General features: G+C 43.8%; 1 protein-coding gene across 5 annotated transcripts in view; it reads left to right on the top strand.

Annotated features, from left to right (window-relative positions):
* Positions 1 to 468: 468 nt before the first annotated feature.
* dysf (dysferlin, limb girdle muscular dystrophy 2B (autosomal recessive)) overlaps positions 469 to 12783 on the top strand; it is a 77543-nt gene continuing 65228 nt past the window's right edge. For 4 of the 5 annotated variants that reach the window (XM_062516195.1, XM_062516196.1, XM_062516197.1 and 1 more), the window contains exons 1-4: positions 469 to 650; positions 7440 to 7495; positions 7754 to 7845; positions 10706 to 10811. In XM_062516195.1, the coding sequence (XP_062372179.1) occupies positions 563 to 650; positions 7440 to 7495; positions 7754 to 7845; positions 10706 to 10811 (342 nt within the window). In that variant the 5' untranslated portion in view covers positions 469 to 562. Of the gene's footprint in view, positions 651 to 7439; positions 7496 to 7753; positions 7846 to 8703; positions 8828 to 10705; positions 10812 to 12783 lie in introns of those variants that run through there. The other variant, XM_062516198.1, reaches the window with a different exon arrangement.

The following is a 12783-nucleotide window of genomic DNA, read 5'->3' as shown; positions in this document are numbered from 1 at the left end:
ACCATTTCTACTGCATTTAAATGTAGCGGTAGTCACTAATGTGAGCTGGCCCTTTAAGCAAAGAGGCAGCCAGTGATTGAAAGGGCAGTGTGTGTGTGTGTGTGTGTGTGTGTGTGTGTGTGTGTGTGTGTGTGTGTGTGTGTGTGTGTGTGTGTGTGTGTGTGTGTGTGTGTGTGTGTGTGTGTGTGTGTGTGTGTGTATGTGCATGAGCGAGTGTGTCAGGCGCACCAGCGCTCTGTGTCTGGGTGACTCAGGAACGGGCAGCCGGCGTACTCTGACTCTGACGACAAGTAGATTTTTTGTCCCTCTCTCTCTCTCTCTCTCTCTCTCTCTCTCTACTCCTCCCACTCCCCTCTCTCTCTCACCCTCTCCCTCTCCCCTCTCTCTCACCCTCTCCCAGAGTCTTTGCTCTTACACGCCTTATCCTCAGGCTACTGCTGACTGAGGCTGGACCCCCCCCCGCACCCCACCCCATCTCGGACGTTTGTTTTCTTTCCACCTGTCCTAGTCGCGACTCCGGTATAGCGCCCGCCCGGCAGACGCCTCCTCGTCCGCTCCACACATGCTGCGTGTGTTCGTCCTGTGTGCTGAGAATGCGCTGACGCACGATCAGGACATCAGCGATGCCTACTGCTCCGTCACATATGAAGGTAGGAGAGCAGGGGAGAAGGGGAGAGGGGAGAGGGGAGAGGAGGAGGGTGGTGGTGGGATTGGTGCCAGAGGAGGAGGGGAGATGGAGATCTGACCATAGTCTGGTCTGGACAGGACCACTGTCTGACCGGTGACATTATACCAGTCGACCGTTCTGAAGTCTGTAGGACTGTAAATCTCACGGCGTCTCAACATGTTACCAGACTACTTGACGTAGACTCGTCCGCTTGTATCGGACTGCTAAACTAAAGGGACCGTACTCTACCAGCAGCAGCAGCTGAGGTTATTATTGGAACGACATACCCGCGCACTTAGACAGATGTCCAGTAAAGGGGGGAGTTTTGTTACACTGGCTCCAGGGGACTGAACTGTAGAGTGGAGCTAAGCCATGCTCTCTGTGTTTATAAAAGCAGGGTTAAGTCAACACGCATGGGGTTCGGCAGACTGTGGGGGCATCCACCACCCTTCCCGGCAGCTTTTGTGTACAGAGCAATCTCATGCTTTGGGAGATTGGAGACACAATCTGGACCAGACAGTGCAGAGTAGACCTGTGCCATTGTGGTTTCCGCTGAGCTCATTAAAACATCCAGTTTTCTGAGACTGTGCCCAATGTGGGCAACTGACAATGACATGGCAATGGCAGACAGAAATAAACAGTTTATGCCAGTTTATGATTGAAGTTCTCTTTCCAACTAACACAATCTAACTTGAGATAAAACACAAACTGTACATTTGTGATGCAGTCTGATGCATCACATAGAGCAATTTTGATGTGACAATGTGCAAAAAACGTTTTGATTACCATCCTCGCAACCAGGATTTTGCAAGGGGACAGTGTCCAGATGGTATTAGACTATTAAGTTGGTGAAATATCAGGATTTTTGATTGCACTGTGTGAAGGGTTTTCCTAGATTACATCACATTTTATTTTTGCATAATAGTTCTCTTACATTTCCTCATAAGGGACTAAGAATTAGAACAGCCTTGAGCAATTTATGTGTCTCAGCTCTGCTGATCGTCTTGTGTATCTAATAGTGAACCCGATGGTCTCATTCACATGAGTGTTGACTCCTTGTTTCATTATTAAAAAGTGCTTCTGGTGCTGTGAGACGTACAGAGGCCTGCTGTTTTCGAATGTGAAAGTGGAACATGGGGAATCTGTTCAGGGGAAAAAAGTGCTACATCATGCTGGGGCAAAGCTCCAGGTGAAATTGAGATGGGTGCTAATGGTTGCCATGGCATCCTCAGTCCAGTGTAGGTCTTGCGTTAAGACAACATAAGTGGGTCGTTCCTCACGTCTTATTACTTTGATCATTTGATCTTCCACCACTTAACAAAGCATGCACTTGCAGCTGATTTGAAGGAGCAGCTGCTTTAGAACTGTCCTACATGTACATCACAGAATTCTTGGACGTGGAAGCCAGGTCTGCCTTTCCCAAGGAATACCCAATACGAACTTATGGCAAATTTGGGAATTGCTCTCAGGTCCGTCTTGCCAAAATGATATTGATGCCAGTTTCCAATGTCACTAACATCAGGGCACACAATTACAGTTGCTTATCTGGCATGGACGTGTATATTCTTTGGAATCGAGTAAACAGTTGCATTTAAAACCTTTATTTCCAAGATTGCTGCACTTCTGAAACGATAAGAGTTTGATAAGAGTTTAATGCACCGATTTATTTGCTTTTTACACCCCCTGCTGGAAGTCGTAACTCAATGAACCCTTTCCAGACCCACTCTCAATCTCATTTTAAAAAGGCCCTGGTGTCAGTGAGGCTAGGTCTGCCTCCCTGTGTGACATTATCATATCTGACATGCAGACACCATACATGTTCATTTGTCATCATCAGCACTGAATGTAAGAAGGGGGACACCTTGTTGTTCTAACTTCAGAGCAGCAGGTGGCGCTCTTGATGTGTAGCAGCATCCTGAACTCAGACTCTCCTGGAATGCCATTGTCCCCCCTCTGTGACCCCCCACTAAACTCTCACTCTGGCCGCTTGTGAATGGGACTGTGATCTGAGCCGGAGCCATGAGCTCGCATTGTCACCGCCTGCCGCCTCAACTTCTGCTGCAAAACGTGACAATATTTCATTTGTATTTCCAGAAATAAAACAGTCTGGACTGTTCGTAGACCTCGGATGTAATAAATACATCATATCAAATTGATGAAATCTAATATGTGGCATTTAATATTGATGCCCAGGAAGTGATACTCTCTCTTATTAAATTTGTGGTTTCTTTTAATTAGATTTTTTAATGAAGTTATGTTCTTGAGAATCTTGCGGTTGATTGTTATCTACCCAGCTAATCGTTAATTGCTGTTAACTTTCCCCTTCTTTCGTCAGATGAAAATAGAAAATATTTTAAACTAGCTGCGTTCACAATTCCAAGCAGGTACACAGAGAGTAAGTCTGTTCTCTCTGCCATGACAACCAACAGACAAGGGTGTTTGAGGATGAAGGGAGGGAGCAGGAAATGTTTAGATTTCCTCTGGACTTGAGGGATGTGTTACTAGTGCAGGGGGTAGTCCTTTGTGTGTGTCTGTGTGTGTGTGTGTGTGTGAGTGCTGTGGATGGGTGTGAGTAAGCAAGTTCCCAGCTGTGCTCTGTCTGTGTGACAAAACAGCAGTGTAGTGGGTTAGTAGAGGGTACTTACACTTTTCTCTACTGCTGGTCTACCACCAGAGAGAGAGAGAGAGAGAGAGAGAGAAAGAGAAAGATAAGACAACTTTTCTATCATTCAAGCAAACCTGCACAGTTCTCTGCTCTTGCTCTCTGTGGTCCAGGATAGAAGACAGGGAAGAGACACAGCCCAGCCTGGCTGCAAGGTAGCCCACCCAGGGATTCTCTCTCGTGCTTGTGTCTGGCGTGTGATGTTTGGATGGTTTAAGTTACTGTGGAGAGCCTGAGAGCTGCGGCCGTTGTTGTTGTTGTTGTTGTTGTGGCATCATGTTGAGGTGTGTGCTCCAGAGGGCCACGAACCTAGAGAGGGCGGACAGGCACAGCGACCCCCTGGCAAGCATCACATTCAGAGGTAAGGCAGCACCTGAAATCAACCTGAAATTTCAAAGGCACATGTCTTTGAACATCCAGAAAATGTGATAATGGAATCACATGATTGCGTTGTGGAAATACTATTGTTTATATGTTCAGAACTACAACATCTATATATCAAATGCATTGTATTTATCTTAAAGCACTATGGAAGAGTTATTTGCAATATAGTGTTTTGGTGTTGCTGTTGATATTCCCAAGTAGATCTTATGAGAAATGTTGACCTATTTAGAGGCTGTTTGCAAATTGGACCGAGTGATTTTTAGGATTATTCTTCCAAAGCATGCTTTTCCATGAACTTTGTCACTCAAGACTGCTTGTACACACAACCAGACATTGGTAGTAGTAGTAGCAGCAGAAAAAGAGTAGCATAGAGAATGAAAGAATGTCGCTGTAAGCGATATCTTTGAGGTGTTTCTTTGAACATGGAGAGACTTCTTAATGGCTTTGTAAAGCCAGTTTTAAAAGTCACTCATCACATAAAAATAATGTCTTGGGTTGTAAATCCACAGCGAAGGTGGATATCTGTTGCAAACTCTTGAATGAATGAACTAGGTATTCGTTATGTATGTTAAATTTGTCTTGCTATTTTTATTCACGTTTGTATTGTCTGGGAAGTTTATTTTTGAATTGTCTTTTATCGTCGTCTTCCCAGTGCCTGAATGAATGACTGGCAGCTCCCGGTTTAGAGTGCTCTTAGCGCTGTGGCTACTCCTTCCTGTAATTGTCTACCACTTCCTGTTCCATCACATGTAGATACACAACATGTGTGGGGTACATGTGTACATGTCTATGGTTACCATGGCAACATTGACCTTAGGTGAAGCGTCCCGCCATGATGTATATACTGCCCTTTAACATTTCAGGACGAGTTTTTTTCAGTTAATATAAATATTTGACACTGTTTTATATATGTGTCATGCTATCCAATCCTCGGGCGCCTTTAGTACGCCACGCTTGAGTGAAGAGAGTAATAACAATTCGAACAATGGCTATTTGAGGAGTTCTGTTAATTGAGAAATTATGAGTTGGACCACAGAAACAGGCATTTAAAGGGTGGTAGTTTTGAATGAACTGACCTCTTAAAATGACTCCGGAGGAGGAACAAACCACTTATACTTGGAATGCTCATGTTTGCTTGGCATACCATTCTGCTTTAGGAGCAATGGCAGTGCATAAAGTTTTCATCTAATCTCAATCAAAATGTACATACTTTATATATTTATAACCGATGAACCTATATTGTTATTACTTATATAATATGTGTTACTTTCACTTTTGTTTGGTAGTTTCCTAGATCTTGTGTGTGTGTTTATAAGTAATGAATAAATCTACCAAGTGCTGTTTCTCTACCACTATGTATCAGATCCTCTCTCCTTATATAGACATCAGTGGGGCAAACTGCTGAGCGACTGGGCTCTGAGTAAGCCCAGAGATATGTGTGTGTGTGTGTGTGTGTGTGTGTGTGCGCGTGTGTGTGTCTTGAATGGAGCGTGGAACACAAAAACATGAACAGAGGCAGATGATACCATGGTCTTTGTTGGCTCCCTCCCCCATAGGTACCCTGAAATATGATAATTTAAAAAATCAGATCGTTGTTGACAGGAGTAACCTGTGTATGAACTCAGAGCCAGAACTGTAAGGATTTTAATTCTGGAAGATTGTCCTTCTGCTATACTTGGGGTTCAGAGTAACTCTGACAGCAGTGGAACAGCGGTATTGGTCACTGGCCGTATGTTGGGCGGTTGCGCTCACAACAAAAAATAGTCACAGACCATGTACCTCTGTGAGGATGTCCAGATAATTGATGACTTTGATGACAAAAATCTCTAGAATGTTCCACTTTGCTTCCTTAAGCCCGAGTGATGTTGTCTTCGCTCGTGCACCACTCCCTAGTGTTTCCTCTGTGGCTCCCACTCCTCTGGTTGGGCTTGATATTTTTAAGTTGATGGACTATTTCGAGGTCCATTCACAGGTTTTTCCCATGAATCTGTGTGCTTTAAGAGCCTTGTTTATCCTGTGTTCACCTCAGTGCGTGCGGTCATAACAGGAAAACCGACCGCTCTCTTGAGTCTTTGCCTGGGTTAACTGGCAGATTGAGACACCGTGAAAATGTCTGTGGCATGACTTTTTTTTTTACAGCCACTCTCATTGGATGCATTGCATGAAACAGTTTACAAACATAACGAGGGCTGAGAACCAAAAGTGTATGTCTGCCTGACTGAGAGTAGGCCTACTCTAGTTTTTAATATTTCTGTTTGGTATGGGAATCTAACCATGGGAAAACAAAACAAGCTGACTAGAATTGGCAAAACAGCAGGGAAGATTATAGGCCGCCAACAGAAATCATTAGATGACTTCTACGGCACTGCTGTACACAGGAAAGCCCTGTTAGTCTTAGATGATAAAACTCATCCCCTCCACAAAGAATTGGAGGTGATAAAACTCATGCCCTCCACCCTTAGTTTGAGTTGCTTCCTTCAGGGCGACGCTATAGACTACCTATGGCAAAGGAAAAGGATCTACAGGGGCTCTTTCATACCAGATGCAATTATGGTCAGTAAACTGTGGTGACAATAAACATAGAGGCCTAGTTGGGCCAGGTACATACTGAAGCTGCACATCTGCCCAGTTGTGGAGGGGGGTGTGTGTGTATGGGGGTGGGGATGGGTGTGTGTGCAACCAAGTCCTATTTGTATTTAAAAGTATGTTGGTAGATCCATAAAAAAGCCCTGTTTTATGAATTTGTGTCTACTTTATTGGTGAGACCGAAGACCATTTTCATGACATGACAATAAATTCAATTAATTTCAACTCGATTCAATTCAATTTAATAATGTAATAGAAAAAAGCTTCAGAAAAGCTTCATACACTCATATACACACTTTTACACACTACTTAAGTCAGTATTCAGCCAAGCATATCTAGCACAGAGATGCATACTTGCCAGACCACTGGCTGTACAGAGGAGTAATCATGAAAATGGACATATCTTCTTGGAAATATGTAGTCAGTGTTGTAGTGTTTCTCTTCCTCTCATCAGACGAAATATTTTTTACTGTTGTGCACCTGTACGAGTTACAGTGTCCCACAGCAGTGTAGTGAGTGAGTAACTCGCTTCCAGTGAGGGAGCATTTGTCTTGCCATGGCCTACATACTCCATTTTATTCCGGTGTTCTGTATAAACCAGTGGCCCAATAGAACCACTTCTTATAAACCAGTTTGATGTGCGATAACATTGTTTTTATTTCAGCGTGATGAATTTGTTTTATTCGCGTCAGATTGTGAAACAAAGACTGTGTGTAGTGTGTTCCCTTGATAAGACGAATTCTTCTTGAGAATCCATCTTGGTTCTGTTTATAGGCCTACCAGACACGTCGCTTCCTGAGGACGCAGGAAGTCATGGCTCACACTTCCCTTCCCTCTATGTATTAACGCCATTATCAGCTTCCTACCATCATAACAAGAGCGGCGTCATACATCACATCTTGTAACATTCCCTGATGTTTATCCCATTAAGTAGCTATCCCCGTCAGACTGCTCTGCTGGCAAAGTGTCTGAATGTTTTCGCAGTCATAACCACAAACCGTTTGCCCCCCTAGCGTAGCTTGGGAGTTCACGGAGAAGTAAACATAGACTTTTCAGTGACGAGATGTAAACATAGACGTCTCAGACTTTTCATTGACGTGATCTCCTCTGTAATAATCGTTCTGTTTTCTCTTTGGCCAGGGACGAAGAAGAAGACTAAAGTGGTCAAGAACAATGTTAACCCAGTATGGAATGAGGTCAGTGTTTCTTGGTCTCCCTGATGGTGAGCGAAATATGTTGTCCAACAGTTTAACATGCAACAAATTGATTTTGAATGATATTTGAAAATTACTTAATATCTTTAGCATTTTTTAAGGTAAAGTGGATGTAGAGGAGAAAACTCTCTCGCTCTCTCTCTCAAAGTAAAGTGAATGTAGAGGAGAAAACTCTCCCTCTTCTCTCTTCTCTCTCTCTCTCTCTCTCTCTCTCAAATACATGATCTGTTTCTCCTCCAGGGCTTTGAGTGGGACCTGAAAGGAGTGCCATTAGACTCTGGTGCACAGGTCCATGTGGTGGTCAAAGACCATGAGAAAATGGGCAGGAACAGGTATGAATGGTGTATTGGTATATAATGGTATATAATGGTATATCTCACGGATGGGATAAATGCAGAGACCAAATTCCTATACATGGTCAATAAGCCTGATTTGATTTGTTTGGGCCCCTCACATTGCCTATAGTGAAGAGGAAAAGCATGACTTGATCATGACATGATCTTTTATTGTGATCCATCAGACTAGGGCCATTATATACTTACAGTACAGTACTGGAAATGAGCACCTTGCCGCTTCGACACGGATTCTGATCATTCCCTCTGATAGCGTTAATTATAGTGTGGGCCGGAAAGAACACAAGAAGGCAGCTCCGTGGAACAGAATGGTCCGGGCAGAATTCTTAGGCGCAGACCAAAATAGATGACTGTGTTATTTCAACCCTCGGCAGGGTTATGTTATTCCTTCACGGAGACAATGTACATTGGACAGGGGTCAAATCATATAGGTCAGCCTATGCATTGTGGAGCATCAGACGGCTGTCAAGCTTACACTTCTGCACAGAGGCCGCAGCCGCAGTGCGATGGAAATACAGTTAACTACATTGTTGCAGATAAAATAAAGACGCTTTGTGGAATTTCTGGAATTTGTCATTGTTAGTAGAGCCAACATTATTTATAAGAGAAATGCCAAACATCAGGGAACCGCCAACTTCCTCCATATTCCCATGGGTATTGCCCAGCTTGTGTAAAGTGCTCAAGCCTGCTTGACTTTAGTAAATGGTCCTCTGTGAAATGTGGGCATGTATATTCACTAATTAGTAACATGCTATTCTTATGTCACAACAAAAAGTATTCACCAGTATGCAATCATGAGTAAGGAGCCATAATAATATGCAACTGATTGGTCCTGCTAGTGATATCTCAAGGACATCTTTATTCGCTGGCCAAGAGCGCTATGAGGGACAAACATCTCATCTCAAGGAAACCACTAATGGTCAACCCTCCCAGCATGCATTGTTCCAGTCAGTGTCCCAAGGTACTCACCAATCAGAAGCCATTGTGCCCCTGGAGCCCTTGAGGGGAAGTTTTCATCGTTAGTTTCCCCCCCCCTCTGCTTCCCTCTCTCAATTCCCAGCATAAATTACCTGGGTGTTCACATCAAACTAGACAAATAAACCTGTGGAAAGCAAGCGTCAGAGCACAATGGTGTCACAACTAAGGCTAATTAGCTGACTGACATAACAACCCGGCGGCTTTATGAACATATCCATAAAGGAATGCTGCAAACAAACATTATTGTTTCCTGGCTACATGGCGGTAATGGAACAGTCGTTTCAGACGTGAAGGGAGATAAACGAGGGAGAGGTGAGAGAGCAGAGAAAGAGAGAGAGGGAGGAACAGAAAGGACGGACAGAAGAGAGGAAGATAGAGGGAGGAAGGAAGATTCACAGGATGTGACTCAGAGGGGTTTGCCATGGTTTCCTCACCCCTCTTACCTTCAGCAGGGGCAACCGGGGCAAACGAGGCAGAGTCCGGGCTTGGCGCTCAAGTTGACTTATAGCTGTTCAGTTCACTAAGCTGTGTAGAATATGGTGAAGCATTTACTGTACAGTATTACAGTTTGTAGGCTGTTTTATGCTATACTGAGTGGTCAGATTGGCATAAAATGCTTGAATGTAGGGATATGAAGAGTGAGAAATAAAACAGAGGTGAAAAGTCCTGTGTGTGTGTGTGTGTGTGTGTGTGTGTGTGTGTGTGTGTGTGTGTGTGTGTGTGTGTGTGTGTGTGTGTGTGTGTGTGTGTTTGTGTGCGAGCTTTTCTCTAAGACACAGTGGCATCCTCTTTCCCATTTCTCTGTTGCTTTACTGTCTGCTATTTTTTTGTATACAGTATTTTACCTTTGTAGCTTTATCTTTTATATCTTAACTCTTCATGTATATATCTGATCATTTTGCTGTGCCTTTATAGTTTTGACTAACTCTTTAAAAAAGTACTGTCCCCCTGTAATAATTAGGTATTTCATCCTTTGAATGTCTGATCTCAGATCTCATATTAAGGTTTTTTTGTTTGTTTTTAAAGGCGAATTGTCTAAAAACACATTGATGTATGTCCTTGTTTAGACCATTGGTGCTGACAGAATAGGAGAGTAAGATCAGCAAAATGCAAGCCAACAAAGTCTTACATTTTGTCTTATATTCTGATTATTTCTAGGGGTTCAATCATCTGAAGTGGCCCACTGTATTTTGCTTACTGTGGTAGAAGTCTAGGGTTATTAGAGGTCAAACATCTACTCACTGTCAGTTTAGAGCTTACCGTCTTCATTTATTGTACTTCAGTCATGAGCAATGTAAATGATGAGACTTGTTGTTCCAGGTTACAAGTGCAAGTTGCAACACTGCTAATTTGGGTTGCTGAATTTCCTGTTAGAATTGTGAGAAAGTGTCCTCTTCTCTCTTTCCATACTGACATTTAGGCTGGTGTCATAGTGACAGTGTGCTAGTCAAATTGACACCTCTTGAAGCTGTATTTATTTATGTTAATTGGGTAATTATCAAGATTGTATAACAGTTAATGTATTTGCATGAGAAAGAGAGGTAAATAAACATGATAAATAATGCATGGTAAATATGTGTGGAATTATCAACAATGGTACTTATACAGCCCTTTGCCCTCCTTTGACGTCCCTTCTTGTGAATTGTATACAAATTGTGCAATTTTCTGAAGTGAAGATGGCGAAATTAATCAGTGTGATGAAATACAGACAGCAGACACTGCTGAATAATTGTGACGTGTCTGCGCTCAGTGCGCTGGCCGCTGGGTCATGACCCACACTAGCATACCGTGTCCTCCCGCCCCCACACACACACATCTGTCTTCATACCTGCATGTCCTCTTCCCCTCTCTTGTGCTGCAGGTTCCTGGGGGAATGCCGCGTCTCTCTTCGAGACGTCCTCAACTCCCCCAACCTAGCGGCAACCTTCACCGTGTCCTTAGTAGACACCAAAAAGAATAACACTGGGGTAGGTATCTTTCTGAGTCTCATTCGTAGCCTTTGATGGACAGGAGCGGGGAGTGAATGGTGGACAGGAAAAGAACAGGAAAGAGATATGGGCAATGGGGGTTAGGGAAATGGTGGTCTTTGGTATTATTTGCCCTCAATGGTGCCTTCCAGGCAGCGCTGCCTTCAAGGCACTGCTCCCCTCAGTTTAGGGGTAGAATGAGGGTTGAGGGGGTTAGGGTTAGGAATAGGGTAAAGGTAGTGCATTTTAGGCTGTGCTGACTGGAAGGTGCCGTTGGGGGCAAAAAACACCACTGAGCGGAAATGGCCTCAAGCCGGATTCGAACCTGGGCCCCATGGGCACTGGACCCACATGTGTTGCTGGATCGATTTCAGTTTTTCTCAGTCGCTTTGGTACATTTCTCAGATCAGAATTGAAATTCTCAAAACTACCTGTTCAATTGTCACATCATTGTCACTTGTGCACATCAAAAAAGCAGTTTCTCATTTCTGAACAAGTTGCAAATGTTTTGGTACAGTACATCCATGCTAATTATTTTGTACAATTCTCTGCTGAATTGTCTCACCCCCACAACATTTAAGCATTAGTTCATAGCATAAGTCTTTACATGCAAAATGGTTGAACAAGTTGTCATATGAGAATTTGTGGCCCAAAAGACAGGAACATTAGGAGGTGTAGGAAGACAGCACTGCATGTAAGTTTACAGGAGATTGTCCTATGGTCACATTTCTACTCCCCCCCCCCCCCTTTTTTTCCCTTTGTACTATGCAGTGCTGTCTTTTCTTTTCGGCATCGTTATGACATGATCTGTCCACAAATTACAGAAAAAAACAGTAAAAGCGTAAATGTGAATCTTGTCCAGTCTCTTGCAATCAAACTCGCACATGCACTTAGGTGTAACCTAAAATTTACAAAAATGGTCACCAAAACTTTAGCAACAGTTTATGTAACGGATGGGAGGTAGCTTAGCTGTGCGTGTAGAACATTAGTAAACCTCACTCCCCGACGCCTCAAGAGTGCTACTGGCATGTGCTGAACCACCGCGGTCCAGCCCTGCACACACCTCGAACTCTTGAGGCATCGGGGAGTGAGGTGTACTAATGTTCCACACGCAAAGCTAAGTTAGCTGGGATCCGTTGCTCTTACATCAGAACATCCCTCCAGAGTACACTGTTATACTGATAACATGACTAAGCCATTTGACAGTCTTATTTGTACACAATGACGCAGTGACTTGTCATTCTGACGCACTGACGTTTAGTTTTGAGTGATGAATTAGTGATTTTGAGCAAGAAACTGGCTTTTGCAGGTAATCCATGGTGTGTTGCTATTTGCACAGATTGTTTTGAGAAATTCTGCAAATCTCAAGGATGATTAGAGAAATGTACCAAAGCGAAATTATCAATCATTTCTCTCTGTCTCTGTCTCCCTCTTTCTCTCTCTCTCTCTCTCTGAGGCTGAAAGGCATCAAAATAGAATCTTGAGTTGGTCATTGCATTCCATTCCTCTGTCTGATTAAAGAGAAAAATCACATCCTTCCAGTAGACCGCGCGAATCCCAGGCCAGGAGCCCACACCCTTCACCCCGCCCTGTTCTCATCCATCTGCGGCGTTTCTTGTGCCCACTCGCTCCGTCTCGTGTCTCCACCTGGGTTTTCCTGAACTCACGTGACTGGCTCCTGTGACAGTGGGAGATCTGTGGCACTGTTGTCTAAGGGCAGCTTCCTGGTATTGTGTTGCTGCGAGGGCTTTGGGCAGAGCCGAGAGGGTTTGTTTTTCTCTCGAGTGGCTCAGAGCTAGGCATTTTTTACTCCTTTGCTCTCAGAATAGCTTGGACATCCTCAGGAAAAGTCTTTCGGTGGGTCCAGGTATCACTCTGATCCCGGGATTCTGTATCGTAAACAAATTCTAGATTGGGAATGCTTTGCCTGTTGCCTTCCCTCCTCTTTGCCTTGAGGAAACAGAACTCTGGA

This window comes from Sardina pilchardus, chromosome 16 (genome assembly GCF_963854185.1).
Source record: "Sardina pilchardus chromosome 16, fSarPil1.1, whole genome shotgun sequence".
Classification (NCBI taxonomy): domain Eukaryota; kingdom Metazoa; phylum Chordata; class Actinopteri; order Clupeiformes; family Clupeidae; genus Sardina; species Sardina pilchardus.
The sequence above is the reverse complement of the archived record's forward strand: the minus strand, read 5'-3'. Positions and strand labels throughout refer to the sequence as shown.